This window comes from Euprymna scolopes, chromosome 33 (genome assembly GCF_053919585.1).
Source record: "Euprymna scolopes isolate OS-2025 chromosome 33, ASM5391958v1, whole genome shotgun sequence".
In the NCBI taxonomy this organism is placed as follows: domain Eukaryota; kingdom Metazoa; phylum Mollusca; class Cephalopoda; order Sepiida; family Sepiolidae; genus Euprymna; species Euprymna scolopes.
In genome coordinates this window covers 91,199,027-91,223,462 of record NC_136514.1, presented here as the reverse complement: position 1 = coordinate 91,223,462, position 24,436 = coordinate 91,199,027, and the positions used below count along the sequence as shown (strand labels likewise).

Here is a 24,436-nt window from a genome sequence, read left to right as displayed (position 1 = left end):
AAAACACCCCCTCCCCGCCCCCTGAAACGGTTAATTAAACTGCATAAGCACCTGTTAAGTTATGTAACTGAATAATCGCCACCCTCTACCGATCCCTAAACGATAATTTAAACTACATAAGCACCTGTTAAGTGTTATAATTGAATTCCTCCCTCAATAAAAAAGAACGAAAAATATAAAAATATGTTTTTGTAAATTACTCATGAAAACTTATGTAATGGTTGGAGGGTGTGTATAAGTGTCGCCAGTGTGATAACAAGGAATGACCGATCCTCATCGATGACAGCATCACATCAGCGACATGAACACGGATAAAAATCACCCACACCTTAACATTAACAAAAAATAAATAAAAGTGTCAGAATCAGCATAATGTTTAAACGAACTTTTACGTTTATAATAAGGTTTTATTTAACAATAAAAATACATTTTTTCTTGTTGTATTTTCATGTGCTTGCTGTATCGAAATGCAAGAGAAAAATAAGTCATTAAATGTTTTACGAGATGTTCGTAGTTCTTGGAAATAAGTTTTAGATTTTTAGAATCATGTATAGTCTTGAGAACTTTATATATATTTCTTACAGTCAGATAGAACTTGAGTAAAAACTGTAACAAAAGAGGAAAAGAGAAATCTTCTTCCGATTAAGGCAATCATGTTTTTTTAAGAAAAAAATGCTTCTTTTTTTTTTAACCAAAAGAATTAAAAATATGTTATATTAGTTAGTTCCAGTAGTGTGGTAATTTTGCTCCTTAAATGTGTCCGAGTTGAGAAAAGGTTATTTTTTAGGAATTAATCCAGTAAGATTGGAACATTAATATTAGCGGCAATGCATTTCTGTTTTTCATGAGGCGTTGCATATGTTCGCGGCATGACCACTAGCTGAAAAAGAGAATTGAGGTGGATGACATATGAAGTCATGTTGGTTAGCCTAAGGCCAAAGCCCTCAGGTGGTGTTGCCAGCCAACTGGGAGAAAAGAGGCAAAGACACAGTTGATCTTAATGCGATGTATTTTATAAGCTTTTGGGTGATTCCAGCAAAGCTGTCAGAAAAAAATTTGAGAAATGTGTTTTTCTTTGAGCGTTGATTAGATGGAAAGTTTCCCTTTGCCACGTGGTATGCTCTGTGTTATGTCCGCATGAAAAGACAAGTTTTTTTAATTCCACAGAATTTGCATGGGTGGATACGGTACATGTGCGCATAACTGAAATGTTATATATTTATTTATTTTAATGTCTCTGGTGTAAAGTTATACTTAATTTTTTAGATCAATTAAAAAGCATTAAAACCTATGTAAAACTTTCTTGTTATTTCAAATGTCTGCAACACGTGCAAATGCATCAGGTAACAAAACACTACTGCATGCTCGTCTGTAGCATTAACAAAGGCGGTATGGTACCAAAATAGTTCCAAAATCCAAGGGTTTATACGATGCAAACGGTAAATTTGTGACAGGTTTATCAGATTTGTTGTCAGTGACTTCGAATATCTCTAAAATAACAAATTAGTGGTTGGTGTTCTGTTGTAGCGTAAGGTAATATTTACCAAAAATTTAATTCATTAAAATAATCTTAAAACATTAAAAATGTTATTTATAGCAATTCAATAAATAATATTTTTTGAAAACTGCTGAGTCCTGCAGCCTCTCTTTGAGCCGAAAACTTTTTTTAGGAAAGGACTTTCCTCTCTTCTCACTGTTTTCTCTGCTTGAGCAAAAGCACAGTTGCCTATCCGTCTGAGTTCGGTCTTTTATTCCTCTCAAATCTCAGGAATTCTCACGGTTAGTCTTGCCCTCTTTCCCATAAAATCAACCACGCCTATCACTTCTTCTTCCTCTCCCAGCCCCTGTGTATTTACAGCAAACGGAACAGACTTTCTGTCTTTTGGAGGTAAGTGCATTAGAAGAATTACCACTACACTCCCCTCCTGATCTTATTATCACATATGGTACAGTCGTGCCTCTTTGTGGCAGCACAACCGTTGTGCATTAATCAGGAATAGTTCCAACAATTATTGTGCCTTCATCTGGAATGTCATCGACTAACTCATTATCTTCACCCACACTGGGTGTCCGCTCACCCAGCGTCTCGTTGATGGTCACAAATCTGACACTCTTCACATTCTTTGATGATGGTTCTCACAGTGGCTTTGGAAACCCCAGGGTTAATTCACTTCACAAAGTAAAGTGTCTGCTTCACACTTTGTTGGTGAACAATTTTGATCTGGTATAACTCGACCGAGTTCACAGATGCAGTTCAAACAGGTTGCACAGGTTTGGTGTTCCTCTTAATCGCATCAAGCCACCGCTGAGGCACTCTCATCAATTGATCCATCTTGTTTTGACTAGATTGGACTAAGACTACATCCACCAACAGTGCATATTCCTTCACCAGTTTCACTATTGTGTCAATACGCGCCAGATGAGCATTTTACTCGTAACTTTAGTCCATATCCTGGCTCTACTGGTAAGGGTATTCAAGACCCATTTATGAACACATGCAGAATAGGTGAATAAGTGCAAGGTGGTCATCTTCCAGAGGATTGCCAAGTTAATTCCTTTAATGATGGCATTGAGTTCTGCTAGGTTTATATGTTGGGAGTCCTTTTCTGGACGTAACCAGCATGCATCCTCTATCACTGCCCCATTATATATCAATGACACACCGTAGCGAGAGCTTGCATTTACCCAGACGTCAAGAGCTTTGCCTTCAATGTACCATTTGCCTTGCACCGGATCTTCTTTGTCGAGTCTGGTGAGAACCTTCTTGATCATGGTTTTCAGAGGGGCATTATTTACTTTGTCGTTCCACCCTGTAGGTACATCAGATGCTTTCCTTTCAATAAATGGCACAGTAACACGAAGGTGTCCAATCAACTTGTCACAAAGTGAAAATATATTTTGTTGTGTGACAACATGACATATGTCTTGGATCTTGTCCTCTCTTCTCCAACACAAAGCATTATCTTCTCCCCAGACCTGTCTTGCACCATTCTGCAATTTTTCTGGTTCTTTGCTGAGAAGTTTCTCAGATGCTCCTTCACGTGTTGCAGGCACATTTTCGTCTGCATGTACATCGTCATTATAAGCAGAAATTGCCTGCTGTATATGCTTATCCTTCATTAGGATAGCATCAACAATGGTTTGCATGATGGATGGTGCTGCATAGAGTCCAAGTCAGGCAATACCTCTGTCCTTTGATTATTATTGTTTGGTATGGCCAGTGATTTGTGCATGCTTACTTGAAAGTATACCTTGACCGCCATTAGTGGGATCAGGCCCTTTGGGGGCCCCAATTCCTTTTCTGGGTACGGAACTAACCATCCATTATTAATCCAGACCTGTAGCTCAGTATCATAATCTCTGTGGGATTTTGCAGGGATGTTATACTCTGCCACTCTATTGTATAATTTTTGTGGTGGCTGATCACCGGACTACTTCCACGACATAGCCCAGGTTTTGGTGCATTGGTCGAATTCTGTGGGAAAGTTCTTTTGGTGTTTTTTGTTATTGGGAAACAAGATTGCTGCTAGTAAAAACAATAGTGATTACGTTGGATGCTGAATGTCTTCAAATATGGATAACTGCTTGTTTGCGCAAAAAATGAATGCGATATTCATTCTCAGTATACCTGAAAATTTATAGAATTCAACAAATTACAGGTGAATGTCCACTAAAACTAAAAATTTACCAAAACATTGAATGTTAAATTTATTTTAATGGAAGAAATTTTTTAAAAGTGCGAAAAAAAGAAAAAAAAATTGGCTTTCATTCAAAATATTTAATACAAAAATATTAGTGACATGACTTCATTGTTTTTGTATTCAAAACACTTTTTTTTCTATTGGGAGTTTGGTAAATGTGTAGCTTAGCGGCATAAATTATTTGAAAAATAAAAATTCATAAAAATTATTTTATATAAAACATTATTAGACCCAAAGGCTGAAATAAAATCAGAGAAAATTTCATTTTTGTTTTTTCATCATTTTTCATTTGACTAAATGTACAACAATCAAAGCCACTGTATTACTTTTAAAATTTGGCCTTGCTAATGTTTGACAAATTGGCATTTTTAAGGCCAAATTTGTCCTTTTTTACGTTTTTTCATTAACTGATTTTGGTTGCCATATTTTTTTGTAATGAAAGAACGTAAAAATGGCCAAATTTCATAGCAGATATGTTGTTACAAAGCAGCTTGGACTTCCAAAGATTTGTCTAGCTATTTCTTAAGACTAACAAAATAATTTGCTTCTATGAAAAACAGAATTATTATGTTTTCCAAAGATTTTGCCGTTTGTAAACAATTTCTGAGTTCCTCATATTGTGTTAGATTCTTGACTTTCGCTCTATTATGAAAATGGTCTTTGGGAATAGTTTCATCAATCATGAATTCTTTCAGTTTTGTTTCAGGTTATACTGCCTCTTCTGCCAACAGTCATTGGATATAGTTTCATGTTTTTATGTCTTATGTTTTTTTCTCGTGAAATTCTTATAATGTGAATACGTAGAAGACAACAAACAGATTTGCAAGAATATGACTTTCATTGATTGTGTTTCCTTTTAATATGCTTCATTAAACATGATTTATAAGAACAAATATATTCACATATAGTACAAGAATATGGCTTTTCGCCAGTATGAATCCTCATATGTCTCATTAACCTTGTTTTTTCAGAACAAGAATATGCACATACCTCACAAGAATATGGCTTTTCTCCAGTATGAGTTCTTATATGTCTCACTAATGCTGCTTTTTCAGAACAAGAATATCCACACACTTCACAAGAATGTGGCTTTTCTCCAGTATGAGTTCTCATATGTCTCACTAACTTGGATTTTTCAGAACAAGAATATTCACATACTTCACAAGAATGTGGCTTTTCCCCACTGTGAGTTCTCATATGTGTCACTAACTTTGATTTGTCAGAAAAAGAGTATCCACAAACACCACAGAAATGTGTTTTTTCTCTCTTTTCTCTTTTTTCTCCCGTGTGAGTTCTCATATGTCTCAGTAAATGTGATTTTCTTGCACAACAATATCCACATACTTCACAAGAATGTGGCTTTTCCCCAGTGTGACTTCTCACATGTATCAATAAAGTTGATTTTTCAATACAAGAATATCCACACACTTCACAAGAATGTGGTTTTTCCCCAGTATGAGTTTTCATATGTCTCACTAAAATTGATTTACGAGAAAAAGAATACCCACACACCTCACAAGAATGTGGTTTTTCCCCAGTGTGAGTTTTCATATGTGTCACTAAATCTGATTTTTGAGAACAAGAAAGTCCACACACTTCACAAGAATGTGGCTTTTTCCCAGTGTGATTTTTCATATGTTTCATTAAATATAATTTTCTAGAAAAGGAATATCCACAGACTTTACAAGAATGTGGATTTTTCCCAGTATGAGTTATCATGTGTTTTACTAAATTTGAATTTTCAGAACAAGAATAGCCACACACTTTACAAAAATGTGTTTTTTCTATTTCTGTTTCATTCAGTGTAAGTTCGCTGATTGAATTCGAGTTTTCAGAAGATAAATATTCTCTAGCTTCAGAAGAATGTGGCTTTTCCATAGTTTTAGTTTTCATATATATCACTAGCGTTGCTTATGTAAACACACTTTGCAAGAATGTTACTTTTCTCTAATGTGTGTTTTTATATATCTCACTATCTTTTTAGAACACTAGTATCATCAGACATCACAAAATTGATTCTGGACCAAGATTATTAATGTAGCAATAATATGGAATTTTACTCTCGTAATTTTTGTTTAAATTTACATGTGTTTAAGCAAATTTCAGAAACTTCAGTTTCTGCTCGATAATATAACACTTGTCTAGCATCACGTCTGTAAGAGACTCTTATTAGTTCTTATGTTTATCACACTGTATAAAATATTTCTGTGAATTGTGGTTCGACAACGTCTTTTTATTTGAACAATATTTTACATTACTATTTCAGAGAACTTATTAAATAGTAGTATCAAGAAAAATACATTTTCACACATATGTCCCTGTTGTCTTTCAAACACAAGACAATAATTTCTATAGACCAATGTTTAAAAAAAATGATGATCCATTAGAATTTTGCAAGACGTCCAAGCAGGAACATCTGTAATTAAAGAAAAAAATAAATGAAAATCAATATTTTTCATATTCTTCCTTACATATTGACATTCTATTTTTTTATTGGAAATATTATTGGATAGACTTCACATTCTAGATTAATTTCATCAACAAAGGCATATGAGACACAGAAGAAAGTTAATTGAAAATTTTGAACTTAGGATACAGTCTACACAAATATAACTAGAATTTTTATATGATTTACATCGAGCTGACAAAACAAACATTTAAAAGTGTGTATATGTAATGGATTCTCCTGTCATGTTCCACATTATGTGGTTCTGAGAATAAAATTCCTGGCCATTTCATTGATGCTTGAATCATTGCTGGCATTTCAATCCCGCCTTGGATATGCAATGTAACCAACAGCATTTGGAGGTATAAGTATTGGAAGCATTTGATAAGTAGTAGCAGACTTTTAATTTTCTCAATTACATTTTGCAGGCAAGCAAATCTTGTCAGATGGTTATTGTTAGCTCCAATTTGCCACTTGAAACGATATACAGCCTGTTGTATGGCCATCTACTAAAAGTCTTCACTCTATATCTACGGGCAGAAGGTTAAAAACGCGTCATAATATTCTTTCCATCATGAAACATCAGCATTTATGGAATTTTATTATCGTTTCTTCTCAATACATGGTCTGCCCAGTGAAGCTATGACTGCATGAGAAAGCTCTACATTCCTGTAATATCAAATCAATGTTTTTAGTACCTTAACACAGAAAGAAATACCACGTATTGTTCACAGACAATTCTTGTGGAAGACATAATGTTTGTTAATGTGTCATCGGTGTCCATGTTTCTTATCCATATGCTAAACTAGTTAACACAGTAGATTTGTACAAGTTTCAAGTCGAATCCCATGCTCGCTGCACAGTTGATGCTTAAGCTTTCAAAATGCTGCACTGGCCTTTGCAGTTCGATTATCAATCTCATCATCCAGTGTGCAGGATCCATTGTTTTTGCTTCCCAGAAAGATAACGATTTCACATATTTTCGTTTTTGATATTAACATGGATATGGATTTCAAGTAAGCAATGTACAGGTGCATTGCGTTTCACTCTACAAAACTTGAGATGCTTTTTAACTCTGTCTAAAGTGTGGTAATTGTATTAGCCCAGATCTGGCAGCCATACTCTATGTATGTGCAAATGTTTTGTTTGTAGATGTATAGAATATCTAGCAGGATTGGGAAAGACCACCATCTTTAAAGCGGCCTCGGCTATGTCCTAAAAATATTTAGTTTACTTGATAATGAGTAAATTATAAATTTATTTACCAATATTTACAGATATCATAATTCAACACACTGATTAAATGTCTGCATTTACAAATAATTTTATATGCAGATCGATAAAGTGACCTTTTGGGCACTAAAAAAGCTCCTTTCAAAAAATATTTTTTATAATTTGGGATATTGGTATATAAATATGTGTATGTGTTTGTGGAAAGCAGTAGCACTTATATGCAATAATAATCTTTTTGATGAACCTATGAAAATATATGACACTGGTTAAAATTACATTATATATATATATATATATATATATATATATATATATATATATATATATATATATATACAGCCTCACTGATGAGCTGTGAAACAGCGAAACAGTACTGTATGTGGATGACTATAATGCTCCCTATCTTGGATTGAGCATATTGGGAACTGATATACAAACGGCCATTAGCATATTAAGGGACGCTCTTTGTGTAAACAAATCGAGCGGAGGCATTTGGACAATGTCAAAACATTGTTAATTCACTCACCAAACAGCAGCCACCGTATATCGTAATGGTTAGAAGCTTTCACTGTCATTTAGGCAGTCGAGTTCTGATCCTGGCTTGAGGTAGTTGCCTGTCTAGCCACACTGATGAGCTGTGAAACAGCAAAACAGTACTGTATATGGATAATTATATATATATATATATATATATATATATATATATATATATATATATATATATATATATATATATATAAGTTTTAAAAACCAAGACAAATAGAAAAAAATTAGCATCATGTTGAGCATTCTTCAAGAATGTTATAATTGTTTCAACACCATTCAGACAATTTTAAACTTTGTGATTCAAAAATATTCTTAATTAGCATTTAATCAGACAGTTTAAAAAAAAGACAAATTCGTTGATACATATCTGAAGAGATTTTCATCCTGTTATTAACGGTACTAAGTAGTACAATCTACCTTCTCCTCGACATGTTTTTTGCTTAAATCATTTTCCAATGGCTATAGAATTTTTGGAATATCCTATTTTCGTATTTGTATTTTGGGAATTTAAATTTCAGTTCATTGTTTATGTTTATACCGCCTTAGTACCCAATGTCTTTCTAACCTAATTAAATTTTTCCCTAAATTATTTATTTAATTTACTTGTTTTTAAAGTACCAGACGATCAATTCAAATCCTCAATTAAATTTACATATATTCTAATCCACCTCAAAAAAAATGTGTATCTTTTGAATTTATCCCTAATGTTTACAAATCGATTTTACTAATTTTATTTTGTGAGAAATTGATTGTTATTAATAGTTCATTCTAAACAAAATATTTTTAATTAAAAATAAATCTGCATTCTATAATTGTTACGTTTTTGAATTTAAAATTATTTTTGTAATTCTACCATTGCTTAATCATTCAGGTTTAATTTGCTTTTGTTTATCTCCTAATTCAAAACATATCGTGTTCAATGGGAGATAACTCTGGATATCTAATTTTATTGATTCACCAAAATCTTAAGTTTTAAGTTTTCATAATTCCATATTTTGGCTTTATTATTTATTAATCATTGTTATTTAATTTTGCAGGATAATCTCACCTTCACAATGCCCATTCTGTTTATCTTTTTCATTTATTTTCAACCTCATATACTACAAAAATTAATTTTACTTTTTCTCAATTAGTCTGTGCCAATGTCTGCCATTTGATTATTCTTGTTTTTTCTCTCTCTTTTTTGTGCTGTTGAATTTACCAGCATTTAATCTTATTTTCCATAACTATTTTTACGATTAAAACTATTTCCATTTCTTCTTATTGGGTTATAATTATTTAATTTTCAGGATGTGAAGTTGAAGACCTACTAAATTATTTAATTATTTCATCATTTTTAACTTTTAATGTTAAATTTATGGGTTCAACTTATACTTTACTATTAGTATATTCTGTGGGTTTTCTTTTAAAATTGATTCCAGCCAAGTTTTAGGCATGAGAGCAGGAATTTATTCCTATGACAACTTTGTATAGGATCCACTTTTTTTAAAAGTTTCTTCTTTGGGATTCACTATGCAATAAGCTCCAAGTAGGCACATATAACATCTTTCAGATTTACTAGGTTTATATTTTCTCCCCCTTATCCACTATGGACCATTTTAGTTTGAATTTTTTATTTTTACATAGTTTTTTTTATTGGTATATGTACATTGACATTTGTTGATATATTGTAATATATTAAACATTTGGATAAAAATATTTAATAATATATATAGTAAGTTATGAAAACATATATGGCAATTAAGCTACACCAAATATTCTGAATTTCATCCACATGAGAATTCGTCAGGCATAACTTACTACCTAGCTCTACTTATGTATTGAGCACTGTTGAGTAAATACTGAAAACTTACACATAAAATATATTCATTTATATGAGTAAATGAAATAGTAATGTGTTTATATATATATATATATATATATATATATATATATATATATATATATATATGAATTAAATGATATATATTCAAAATTACAAACTTATCAAATAGGTTAAGGTGGGAAATTCATAAATTCAAAATGATATAAGCAAAAATAAATTATAAAATGAAAAACAAAATTATAATGAAAAGAAAAAGTGTTTACCTTCTAAATGCCATGGTCTAATGATTATTCCACTTTTTTCTTGGAAATGACAATATTGTAAGAAGTGTGTGAAGTTGCTTAATCTGAAGAGCATTTTTTGTGAAAATTTTGCAATGGGAAACCATAGCTTGAACGTTAAATGAGACCCTGCCAGGAAAACAATGATACAGCAGACACGGGCTTGCAGCATCTCTTCTGTGGGAAAGACATTGTAGGGAATAGAGACAGGCATCACCTACCAGGGTTCCAAACTGGGTTTGACCTCTGTGAAGGTATGAGAGCATGCTGCAAGCAGCTCCTGCTCAAATGTAGCAACAGTACTCTATTTTAGGACCTATCTTAATAAATGGTAGTCTGAGGAGAGAGAGTAACAGATCTTGGTTGTTGTTGGCCTTTGAAGTCTTTCCATTTATGGTAATGTCGTCTGCATATATGTTGACAGATGAACTTAGAATATCATTTGGGGGATTATTGATGAGGACAGGGAAGAGAGTTAAGCCCAAGACAGATTCTGGATGAACATGCGTAGTACTGAGATGCCAAATACTGATCCCCAGTATGGTATATGTAATTCTTTGAAATATAATAAATATTTATAAAGAAAGAGAATGATAGACAACATTGTGAAAGATGGGTCACTTGATGAGTTAATTGCAAAAAATAAATGAATAAAAACAATTTGAATGGAGTTTTTTTTGTAACTCAATCCCCATACTGTAATATTTAGTTTGATTTTATATTTTCATATTTTCTTAGATTAAATATAACTACTAGTGTAATAACCGTTCACTTAATCACATAATGATGAGTTATTTCTAATAAATTGGCATCCAAATAATTCAGTATTTACATATTAAATCCCGTATATCATCGGGGAATCCTGTTTCAGTCACGGAAATGGCTGAAACAGTGTACAAAAATTAGAAAATTACTTTTTATTTGATTTTATGACAATTTTTTAAAAATGTTTCTTATGGACTAAACATCATCTTCATTCCTATTGTGAATTTTTACTCATGTAAAAGGTGTAGGCTGTTGAAACGTAATAACCAAAAAAATAGCTTTTTAAATTTTATCGGGTAAATTGTGTTTGGTTTGATTGTAAAGATTTACAAAGGTTTTTCTTTTTCTACATTAAGTTTCTGCTAACTGCCCGATAAATTGATGCTCGTTTTATGTAAACTTTATAAAAAGTAAGCCCCATTCTAAAATCTTATATAGTTGATAATACATCAAACATCAAATGGAATTCTCTATCGATACAATAGATATGTGTAGAGAGAAATTTTTTTTTTAATGTTAAAACAATTAAATACCACAAAAACAGATTTTTGCGCTTAGTTGATAAGAATTGGACCAATTAAATCGAAATTAATGTGTTTGTCAGTTTTGTACTTACGCCCGGCTATCTTCGATAACTCTAAAAGGGGCATCTTCCCCCATTTCAGTGTCATATTTGCTTTTTAATTAGTTTTCCCCTATTACAAGTTATTACACAATCTTTCGCAAATACTGAATTATTATTCTTTATTCATTTTTATTTTCTTCAATTTCTTCATTATAAAAACAGATGTTGTTGATCAGGTATTAATAATTACAGAAATTAAAGAAAACAGATGGACCTTTTCCAATTTCATTAAATTCATTGAAAATGACTTACAAGCTGCAGCTTCTTTAGGGATCGTAAGGAACACCAATATCTGCCAAAGTTGCAATAAGCCTAGGGGATTAAACAAAAGATCCAAACATTTAAACAGATTTGTATGGAATTGTCCCTCACCATCTTGTATGTTCACAGCTAGTGTAATGAAAGGGTCATTCTTTGAAAGAAGCCACCTGCAGTTGTTATCCTGGTGAAGCAGGGAAATTCTCCAGTGCAGAACAAGAACAGAAATTGAGGTATCAGAACATACTATTATAAACTGGATGTCTTTTGTCTATAAAGTCTGTGCGAGAGATAGAATGGATAACCCAATGATGCTTGGTGGAATAGATGAACAAACCAATCTATTGAAAGAAGTTGAGATCGCTGAGTCTGTTCTTCAGATGAAGTTATAATAGAGGATAAAGTGAACAATGGAGTATGGGGCGATTGAAAGAGGAACAAACTGGTACAACCTAAAAGAAGTAGAAAAGATCGATCGGGAAATATTATTCCCAATTATAAGATCCTGGATTCTGCCAGGGACCAGGGTCATAAGTGACATGGCATTAGAAAGGTCTGCAGGATTTTCTTCACAGTATATACAATCATTATAAGATGGTCCACAAACAAAATTTTATGGAACCAGTGGACCCATCAATCCACACACAAACTGTGAAGAGATTTTAGTTACGTAAAAAGAAAGATGAGGATACTAGGCACAAATGACCATTTGTTCCATTCTCATATCATGGAAGAGTCGTGGAGACAACATAAGAAGGGACAGGTATTTCTACATTATTAAATGCATCAGAGAACAATATACTTTCAATGCTATGTAAAAATTAGTTCATTTTAAAATTTGGTTGATTATTTAACATTTTTTGGTTTATTTTGTTGGTTTTTCTGTAAAATAAATACTTACAATGAGAAGTCCTCCTCTTTTTATAGGAGAGTTATGTAGAAAGGGGAGATGACTAGGGAGAGCAGTAGTGGAGGTTTGGTTATGCATAGCATCCATCTCCCCTCTGTCAGGGAGGGTGTTTGTTCATTTTGTTTTCTTCTTAGATGGAAGGGATAGAAAAAAGGGTTTTGAATGGTAACATGGGGAAGGGTGGATTGTTCATTTGTTGTAGCATGCAGGTTTTTGAATAATGCATCCTGAATGTGTATTCAGCTGTTGGCTATCATTCCTTCCATAAATTTCATTTCTTCTGCAAATTTGTTTTCCTATGCAACCCTTTCTCTTTTTAGTATGGGTTTGTCAGGATGTATTTGGGACTGAGGGTGAGCATCAGCTGTGCATGTAGTCTGATGGTATTCTGGGAAGGAATGTTTTGACTAGGGCCTTTTATGTAGCAATCACCTGTTTCAGCAGTATAGTTGTCTGTCTCTTGCTTCTATTTCATTCGTTTTCAAACTGTTGCTTCCCTCCATTCTCTTTTTTACAGATTGGATGGTTGAACTTGAACATTGTCACCAACGTTAAGGCCTTTAAGCTGTTTTCATGTCTCATGATGTCTAAGCTTTCTTTCCTGTTTTCCCTATGCTTCATTAGTTGAGTGTGGGAAGTGAGGCTTAAGTCTTAATTCGGCAGCTGGCACTGTTGACCTTGTCCGTCTACCAGAGTCTTTGTACTGAGCTGGTACTTAGTCCTTTGTTTGGCACATTACATAGGTTCAACAGCCGTAAGAATGGATCTTTTCTTGATGCTTTGCATTTGTGGAAAAGGTGTTTGGTGATTTTTAATTCCGATTCACAGCAACATCTGCTTGGCTGTTGCCTGGCAATATTGTTTTGAGTTTCAACAGCTATTTCCTTACAAATTTTCTGAAGGTGTATTACAGAAAATTGAGGACCATTGTCAGATGCCAGTATGTCTGGAATTTCATGGCATGTGAAATGCGCATTCATGCATTCAATCCTAGCTTTTGATGTGGGTATATCCAGTTTGTCAATTTAAAAGAAATTGCTATGTCTGTACACTGTGATCAGATAGCTGTTCCCTCCCCATGATACCAAGGTCTTTCCAGCACTAGTGCTAAGATTTGTGCTTGTGCTGGCTGAAAGTCTGCATAGGTTGTGCAGGTGCCACAGCCTTCAATGTATTGTCCAACCTCTTTAGACATTCCTGACCAAAATATGAGGTCCCTTGCTAATTGCAGACATGTATTTATGCCTCAGTGTACTTTTTGTTTAATCCCGACCCCCAGTATGCAGTATTTTTTTTTTTTACACGGTGGTCACCACTTATCAAGGCCCGGAAGTCACTCAGGGATAAGGGTTATTGCAAGTACAGTACGTTAGTGTGGAGATTTGATGAAGTGTTTACTTAAGGGGGCGGTTCATTAGGAATTTGTTAACGTTGGACTTGAAGACATCCAAGTTGTAGTCAGGTGGGAAGCAGGCAGATGGAACAGTATTAGTCCATCTTGTATTGTGAGTTCATCAAATTGAAGAACAGTTGATTGAGTTTGGCAGGCTTTTCTTATAATCTGGCCACCCTTTAGCAATTACTTCTGCCCGTGCTCTTATGTTGGAGTCTTCAACTGTCTTTTGGTGAATCTCTGCAAGCCTGTGGTCTAGTATTGGTTGCATTGTCAGATTTTTAACTGATATTATTTCTTTAAACTCTGGCTTGCTTGTTGATAATCATGACAGCATATCTGCCAATGGGATATCTTTCCCTGGCTTATATTGGAGTGTATAGTTGTATTGCTGGGCCAATAGCAGGAGGTTCTGTAACCGTTTTGATGCTTTTGAAATGGGATTTTTGCTGATTGAAACAAAGGGCTTGTGGTCAATCCAAACTACCACTTCTCTTTTGTGGGTATAATGGTAAAATTTTTCTAGGCTATATACCACTGCCAGCATCTCCTTCTCAATAAGTGCATATCTTTGTTGGCCATTTGATAGGGATCTACTTACAAATCCAACTGATTTGTCAACTTGTGTTAGAGCTGATCCTAACCCATACCCGCATGCACTATTCTTGTGAGGATTGTAGTACATAAAGATCGATGAGTTTGTGATGGCTTTTTTTACAGTGCTGAAAGCTACTTATTTGGCATCTGACCATGTCTACGGAACATATTTTTTGGTTAGGTTCCATAAAAGTGCTGTCACCGTGTTACATTTATGAGTTAGTATATAAATAAATATGACCCAGTACCAAGTGTAATCACAGCTTTATTGATTGGCAATTTTACACTAAGTCATCCTCTTTTTATAAGAGAGTTATGTAGAAAAGGGAGAAGTCTAGGGAGGGCAGTAGCGGGGGTTTTGTTATAGATAACAAAAGGATAAATTGACGTTTATTGTTCCGTCTGTGTTTGTTTACAATATAACGTCAGCTAGATTAAATTCAAGATTAGTCCAGCAATGTTTACAAAAGTTTTGCCAAGACCTGTAATCTGTAAAATGGAATGATTTTTCCCCATTTTTTTTTCAAATTGTCCTTTTTTTAATCATTAAACAAATAGAAAAATTGATAGCCTAATATATTTTTTATTCTAACAATAATTAAAATGAAAAACAAAACTGTTTCATTTTGCAGGTGACAGCTCCAGGCAAAACCTTTGTAACATCGAGGAACTTAACCGTCAGCTTATATAAACACCCTAGAAAAGTCGCTTCTTATTAATGCTTACCCATTTTAAATATGCAAACGAAACTCGCTATTTTTATTGGGGGGGGGGGAACTGCTGCGATTTTTGAAGTGCACTGAAATAAATAACATTATTATTGTAAACCAAACATAACAGGAGCAGGGAAGGGTGTTTTGTAACTATTCTGTACTTTCACCTAACAATTTCATATAAAAAAGAGTACTCTTGCATAATTTGACCTGGATTCTTGGGAATTCTCATCAGAAATGTCTCAGGCAATCATTGGTTTCAGCGAGCATTGTTCAAATGTGAAACGCTAAATCGGATTTTTATTTATTATTTGCATCATCGACAAAGAGGGGATTTTTTTTTGGGGGGGGGGGTACCATATCAAATCGCAATGCCGAAACCTTCATTCCACTAATAAACAAATATATTCTGCTGGGGACTACAGTCATACATCCAACTGTTGGAAGGGTTTGTAACAAAGTAGGAGGGGAAGGATCCCCCCCCCCAACCACCTAGCAGTGAATCATGAGGATGCATTTTGCAGACCCCGTGACGAAGGTAACAATGAACCACGTTGAAAGGATGTGGAAAGGAAGCAAAAAAAATATAAAGTTGTCTTGATAAAAACTGAACTTTTTCCTGGAGTTCATCTAACAATTTATGCTTTTCGTAAACATATTTTTACGTATTTTCAACACTTGTGCATAATTTGAACTAGATGTAACTCAACATCTGATCGGTGTTGCTTGGAACACATTAACCGCTGAGCTTCCCTGATTATGAAAGTGTTACAAACGCTGCTCAAAAAAAAAAAAAAAATATGAAGGAAACATGTAAACATAATAATTTTAACAGAAGAAATAAACAAAACAAAAAATAAACCAAGCAACAATTACCTAGCATAACAAGTCTTTTGTTTTATTTTGTGTAATATAAGTTTTTTAATGTAATTTTTTTGGGGGGGGGGAGTCCAATGAAAACAGATAAGCAAAGGTTTTTTTTAAAGTTTTTGTGTAACAATTAAAGAAACGTTTTTTTTTGAAAAAAAAAATTGATAAATTATGGGGATTTTTTTTCAGTAATGGTGGTTCTTAACATGGGAAAGTTGAGGAGGGGTGCCTATTCAGAAAGTTGTTCCTAACATGGGGGATGTTGGGGAGGGGGTGTCTATTCTGAAAGCTGTTCTTAACATGGAGAGGTTGGGAGAGGTATTTATTCTGAAAACTGTTCTTAACATGGGGAAGTTGGGGGGGTATTTTGAAAGCCGTTCTTAACATGGGGAGGTTGGGAGTGCATTTTGTGCGCTGCATCTCCACCCTCATTCATCCTTCTCAGATCTTCTTTTGGCGATGATAGTTGGGACTAGGGTAGCCTGGTGTTGGTGGCTGGTCAGGTATCTTTTTCAGCCAGATGGACCTTTTCTTCCAAGATTTTCCATATGTAGATGATAATACATCATTCTCTTTGGCATTGTAGTGAATACAGTTGCAGCTCCTTCAGCCTCTCCCAGTAATTCATTTGGTCTACTCCATATATTTTGCTGGTGAATCTTCTCTGGGGTGCTTCTATTTTGCAGATGTGTTACTTTTTGTGGAGACCACAGCTTACAGCAGTATTCCAACTTTGGGAGAATAAGGGATTTCCACAGTGTGAGTATGCACTTCCTGTTCCTGCTCCTGAAGGTTCTCAGTATCTATCCTGTTAGTTGTCTTGCGACCACTGTAGTGTGGTCAATATGTTGTGTGAAGGTGACATCTTTACTCACATAAATCGCAAGATCCTTCATTACTTTCTGTGACGTTATTTCTTGCTGGCCACACCAATATTCAAATTTTTCCTTGAAAAGGTCTTTATTACCATATTGTAGTAGTTCAAATCTGTCTCTATTTAGAGCCGTTGTAGTAGGAGGGATAGCTTGAGGTACATATCCTTCTTGTAGTGATTTATTCCAGAGCAGTTGTAGTAGGAGGCTAGCGTTTTTTTTTTTCAGAAGTTGCAGATGAAAGCCATCGGGTCCCACTGCTGAGTTAGGTGAGATTTTGTCAATGGACGAGATTATATCAGTCTTTGTAACCTCTACACTTGAGAGTTGATCTGTTGTTTCTAATGCAGCATTGAAGAATTGTATGAGGTTATTGATTTTCATTTTTTCCATAGGTGAGATTATGTAAAATTTCTGTGGACCCCCGCCTCCCCGCAAAAAAAAAAAACTTGACTGAACAAAAAGTCTTGGAAAAAAAACAAAAAAACTTGTACTTACACCTAACAATTTACAGTTTTAAAAAAAAGTAAAACTTTCACCTTTTCTTGAAGAAAAAAGATAAAAAACTTTTCATTGATAAAATAAAATAAATAAAAAATTTTCCAGTCCTTCAAAGGTATATTTTTGCTATTTTTTATTATTTGCATTTGTTGTTTTTCTTCTGTTTTGTTTTTTCCAGTTTGTTTGTTTTTAAATTAGTCTGCGTCTGTTAGAACGCTCGGCTTAAACTGATGATTGCCAGTCTCGCCCAATCCATGCTTGATGGGAATTCCCCAGAATCTGGGTCAAATTATGCAAGAGTACCGGAAAACTTGAATTTAACTTGAAAATACTATTATAAAAATAGTGTGGTTCAAAAAGTGCATAAGAAACTTTTTTGGGGGGGGTACTTGTATAGTTTAATAAAGATATTAAAAAATGAAAAGATGGGGAGAGAGTGTCAACGCTTTAAAATGAGTTCTCTCTCTGTGGCATGTTAAAAAATTTCAAAGATGGCTACCTTCAACACGCTATCATAAAAACGTGCTTTTCCACTGTAAAAAAAAATCTACTCGATCAAATTAAGAATTTTTTTTCAGAGCTCTTCAGTCCAAAACGGATATTTACAATATAACCTTTTTTTGATATTTTCACTTTTTAATGTCTTGATTAAACTATACAAGTACCAAAATAATAAAATAAAATAGAAATAAGCTGCTTATGCCCTTTTTGGACCGCGCTATTTTTTATAATAGTATTTTCAAGTTAAATTCAGGTTTTCTGATACTCTTGCATAATTTGACCCACATTCTCGAGAATTCCCATCAAGCATGGATCAGGCGAAACTGGCAATCATTGGTTTACCTTTTTCCAATATTTTCATTTTTTAATGTCTTGATTAAACTGTACAAGTACCTTTTTATTTTACAGTACAACAAAATATTTTATAACATTAATCAGACATGACTTTTCAGAGCATTCATCTTCATGACATTGTAAACAAACAGAAACAGAACTTGCTGAACGCCAGTAAATTGATAGACATGAACTGAAATTATAAATTTCCAAGAATTTATAGCCTTGAATCCCCCTTGTTTTTCTAATTTATTTTGTTCATTTAATTTTAATATAATTTTCTGTAAGATCAAATTTGTATCTGAAAACAATATACTTTCATTTTGTTAATGCTGTAAAGCCTAAATCACAGATGAATAATTATCAAACCGAAATAACACATATGATATGATGGTGTAAAGGGAGGAGATAACTCTTTTAGGGTTATCGAATGTAGCCGTAGGTATATCAAAATTTTTGACAGCCCTAATAGAAAACCGCGAATAAAATATAAAAAACTCGTAATTTCTCTTTTTAAAGTGGTCGTTTATTTTCCGTATGGAATATACTTCCAAAATAAACTATTAAAGCTGTTTAAGAAATTATAGAAATATTATTTTTTATTTTTTAAAAAAGTGTTTACAGAGTGCCGGTGCGCATTCAATGAGCCATTTTTTTTTTTACATATGAAATCAATTGAATTTTACCAGTGAAATTTTTTTCAATTTTTAAACTTCAAAATCTATCAAAACTTTTCTCTTGGTTCAATTTTTACGATATTTTTAGGGTCAATGTGAAATTTTATGCTCTTTCCAATAAACTGAATATAATATTTTAGACAAACGTTTTTTTTTTAATTCACCCCCCCCCATTTTGACATGTCTATTAAAATGTAAATAATTAATTTACGTACCAAAGTTTTATATATCACAAATTGAAGATAAAAGATCAATAAATAAAATATTCTAATTTAAAACAAAAAAAAGAAGTATTTTTGGGAAATTTACCTGTAAAGTACAAAGTGTAAAACTTCTTTTTTTTAAACCATGTTGATTTTTTTTTAATGAAAGCTCATGTTATGCTTATATCGTCAAGTAAATACTGGACCCTGACGAGAATTTTTTCTATTTCATTCAATGTTTTCTTTTTTCAGATATTTCAGAAAAAAATCACTCGATAAAGTAGAAATAAGATATAATAATAAAAAATTTGTGTATTTCGTTAAGAGAATTAAAAAAAAAAATCGGTCGACTGGATTTTTTGTTTAACGGAAAAAACTAATTTTGGTTAACAGCGCGCAATAAAAAGACATTAATTCTGGTGTTTATAACTCACCGTAAGATAATTGCAAAAAAATAATTCAGAGATTTCTCTCCTTTTATTTGAACAATCAATAAATCTGAGTTCGTGTTTTTTTTAATCCTTGTTTTAAAAAAGTATTTTATTTAAAAAGGATATGGAATATAAGTATAAATATGGACAAATTCTTAACAATGAACAATGGAAGTACACATTAAATAGAATTTTTTTATAGGTAAGTGATTTTTTTAAATTTATATATATTTTTTATAATTAAACTAAATAAAATTTCGTTGATTTTCTTTAAATCTTTTTTAAAGAAAACCGATTTAAAAAACAAATATTGCATAATTTGCTATTAAACTTGTTTTTTGTTTTTTTTTTAATTTGGTCTTTACTCCTTTAATTGAAAAAAATAGGGTTTAAATTACATTTTTCAAGTAGTTATAAGCGCTTTGGAATATAGTAAGTTGATTTATTCAACTTCATATACGCCATTTTTAATGGCCGATTCTGATACACCTAGCAAGGCATAGGTACAAAACTGCCTTGTTCTTTTGGTAAACATTAATATTTTCCCATAAATCGCATAAGTTTTAGGTGCCAAGGAACTTATTGATCTGCGCTATTTTTTAAATAGTATTTTCAAGTTTAATTAAAGTTTTACAATATCTGTTTTTATTAAATTGTAAGGTTAAACTACAGAACAGGTAAAAACACCGTCCCCTACCCATGTTAAAAATGGCTTTCTAAATAATAACGTTATTTCAGCATGGATCAATAAGCGCAGTAGAACTAAGTTTTACTTAAATAAGCATATTTTTGAAAAATTCTAAATATAAGATTGAATATCATATTTTTTACGAGATTTTTTTAATCGGAGATTCATACTTTTTTTTATTCACGTCCGTTATAAAGTATGACGGTATCAATATATATATATATATATATTAAGTAATGTGATTTATAATTTAAAATTTAAAAATCAAATTTTAATTAAATTAAAAATCCGTTTCATAAGAAGGAACAACAACAAAATCAATTATCAAACTTGAAGGAGGGCTATATAGAGATGATGCACTTTTCATAACTAATTCTACTAATAAAAATTATGAAAAGCAATTAAAGCTCTACATAAATTATTTAAAAATTATGGACTTAGTATAAAAATCGACCCTAATAGAAAAATTGTTAATTTCTTAGACATAACCTTAAATCTTGAGAATTCTACCTTTGAACCCTATCATAAACCTAACCAATCACTACTATATGTCCACAATCAATCAAACCACCCTAAATCAATATTAAAATCAATAGTTCCCAATATCGCTTTAAGAATTTCTAGACTGTCTTCTACTAAATCAATATTTACCAAAAATGAAAAATACTATAATGAGGCCCTTAAAAAATCTGGATATAATTCACAAATTAAATTCATAAATGAAAATGATAGAAACATAAACTGCATTGAAAATAAACCTATTAAGAGCGTAATAACATATAATATGGCAATGTCTTCCCGTATACGAGTTAAGAAAAATAACCAGGAGACAAAAAAAGATAAAACCAAACCATAAATATTAGATAATAATACAAATAAACAGCAAACCAAAACCCGTAAACGTAAGAATAGACACAAGGAGATCCTATGGTTCAACCCCCATATTCCAAAAACCTAGAAACAAACATAGCCAGAGAATTTTTTAAAATATTAGATAATAACTTTAAAGCCCCCCATAGATATAATAAAATTTTCAATAAGAACACAATTAAAGTCTCTTACTCTACTATGCCTAACCTTCATCAGAAAATAATTAGCTCTAATAATAAGAAAATTAATAAACTACAAAATACAACTATACAAAATACATCGGACTGTAACTGTAGAAGAAAAAATAAATGTCCCCTACAAGGCTCATGTAAAATTAAAAATGTTATCTATAGCTGCACAGTATCAAAAACTCCAAACCTACATGAACCTATTAACAGCCATAACTCAACTACCAGATTAAATAATAACACCAACTTAAACCAATCTACCGATCAATTACTAATCAACCCACCATATAATAACCCAACAATAGACCTAACGGAAAATAATCACAACAAGCAAGAGGTAATATATTTTGGTTCCACATCTGGCCTAATAAAACATAGAATTTCAACGCACAAACATTCTTTTAAAAATAACTCTCTGTCAAACCAAACTACTCTATCCAACTATATTTAGCAACTAAAAAACAGCAATATTTCTTTCAACTTAAAATGGCAAATAATTGAGACTTGCAAATCATATAAACCAGGAGATAAATTTTGTGCACTATGTACAAAAGAGACCCTAAAAATATGAAGATATAAAAAATACAACCAAACTATTAAATTCAAGACAGGAGCTTATGACATGTAGTCATAAACGTTGGTTTAAATTTCATAAATATAAACCGCCTTAAATCATTAAAAATTACTTATTAGTAAAAATAGATTACAATTATTATTATTTTTTTTTTTTTAATAAATTAAGTTAGACTAATTACCTCCCTTACACCCGTCAAATAAATAATAAATAAAGTCAAGAAAACATGACAATTATCTCCCCTTAAAAAATGTAATAACAATATTCTCTATATATAAACCGTAGCGTCTTTAAATCAAAAATATGCTAACGGAAACAATTTATTGCACGAGCGTCCCCCTTTTTAAAATTCATCATTCAATAAGATAAAAAGCTATAGCAAACATCTAAATGACTACTTTAACCACAGTTCCTGATTTCAAAAAAAGAAAAATTAAAAGGTAAATATCTCTATATATTTTTAAAGCAAATTTATAATGTAAATTCAAAAATATATATTTTTCTCTACTTATTTCTATCTATAACCCATATTAATTTTCTTATAAATTTTAAATCCAGACCTTTCATTTCAATTTTTCAGATTCATCTGCCTTACTTTTAATGCTAGGTTTATTTATGGTGTCTTTTAAATTCAATAAAAACCCTCCAAAATTTGCTGATGAGGAGACCTTGCTTACCAAAAAACTATATATAATTATTCTACATAACTTGATGTATACCACAATAAAAAGCATTGTTTTCCGAAACGATCGTACAGATAATTGATTTTGTTGTTGTTCCTTCTTATGAAACGGATTTTTAATTTAATTAAAATTTGATTTTTAAATTTTAAATTATAAATCACATTACATTACTTAATATTGAATTAGCTCTAGGACATTTAACTATCGAGCTTATTATATATCTAAATTACAACGAGCACTTTCTATTTCCTGTATTTTAATTAAACTAGTAATTTCACTGTTACATTAAAATACACTCAGCTCTTTAGACTATTGTTCTAATCTCCTTTAAATTTATATATATATATATATATATATATATATATATATATATATATATATATATATATATTTACTTTTTTTTTACTTAAAAAAAATGTAAATAAAGGGCAAATAACTCCTTTCTTATAATAAAGCATTCAGGGAGCGAAAAAAAAAAGAAAGAAATTAATCGCTAATAAAATAATAAATAAAAATTCACCATATATATATATATATATATATATATATATATATATATATATATATAATTGGATTGCAATAAAAAAAACTTATTTTAATGTTTAGATTATTTTAAAAGTTTTTTAATGTAATTTTGATGCTTATGCACTTATATTACCGAGCAATTTTTTTTAAATAGTATTTTCAAGTACAATCAAAATTTTACCATGTTTTTCATTAAATTGTTAGATGAACGTACAGAATAATTACAAAACACCCTCCCCCTCCTCATGTTACGAATGGCTTTCTAACTAATAACATTATTATTTCAGCACAACATAAGTGCATACAAGAATTTTATAAAGTATAAAAATAAAAAAATGTTACCTTTTATTCCAGGAATTCAATACGAAAAATCAGGATGAATTCGTTTTTCTTTTGTGTTCAAAATAGAAAATTTGTTTCGTTTGTTAGGATTTCTTTAGTAAATTGATACAACTTTTGTTTGGTGTGTCCAATTTTTTAAGAAATAAAATTTATGAAAATATAAAAGAATCAAAATTAAACGATGAAAAACATGATTTAAATGTGAAAACTATTTCATAAGAAAATCAATTGCTAAAGAACAATAAATTCAAGTCATCGTAACCCAGTGTAATCATTATTTCCTTCCTCGTGTAAAAAGTCCATTACTTACTGGAGTAGTATACAGAGCCAGCGCTTCGTCAGGGAGAGTGCTATTGGGAAGTTTCGTATTCATACGAAACACAATACAACACGTGTACAATTTTTTTTTTTCTTTTAGGAAATTAACTTTACTCTCTAATCTTTCAAATACAACCAAAAAGTAGTCGGAAACCTACAAAATATTATGGTAAATCGGCTTTCAAAACGGTCCCCCTATCTTTATTTGTCCATTTTGCCCGTACCTCCCACACCCCGGATAAATTTGGTATTGTGGCGACCGAAATAATCCTTCACTAAGAATATGATAGACAGATAGAGTAGACAAATAGGAACTTATGTACAAACTGTATCAATAAAAATGGCATGGGACAAATAGCACTAGTAAAAATAGTAAAATTGGTTAAATATGAAAAAAAAATAGCAGGAGTGAAAGATATAGGTAAAAATCTCATGAGTTTATGAAAATCTTGGATGCAATGCATAAAGGGAAAACGTTAAGAACTTTGGCAAATTAAAAATAAATCATATCTATATTTAAAAGTAGATGTAGAGTCTCAGCTAATAACCAATTACCTTTCAATCATG

General features: G+C 31.9%; 1 protein-coding gene across 2 annotated transcripts; it reads right to left on the bottom strand.

The window, feature by feature from the left end:
- Positions 1-386: 386 nt before the first annotated feature.
- LOC145258358 (uncharacterized) lies at positions 387-23,863 on the bottom strand. Of its 2 annotated transcripts, XM_080116595.1 has the most exons (3): positions 23,552-23,863; positions 7,907-8,015; positions 387-6,117 (listed from the first exon to the last, which is right to left on the bottom strand). In XM_080116595.1, the coding sequence occupies exon 3, from the start codon at positions 3,145-3,147 to the stop codon at positions 2,398-2,400; it is 750 nt and encodes a 249-aa protein (XP_079972721.1). In that variant the 5' UTR covers positions 3,148-6,117; positions 7,907-8,015; positions 23,552-23,863; the 3' UTR covers positions 387-2,397. The 2 variants fall into 2 exon arrangements, with proteins under 2 accessions (XP_079972721.1, XP_079972720.1); XM_080116594.1 differs by lacking the exon at positions 7,907-8,015.
- Positions 23,864-24,436: the final 573 nt, after the last annotated feature.

Excerpts from the sequence above, each read along its gene's own strand:
- LOC145258358 (XM_080116595.1), bottom strand. The coding sequence starts at position 3,147 with ATGCAAACCATTGTTGATGCTATCCTAATGAAGGATAAGCATATACAG.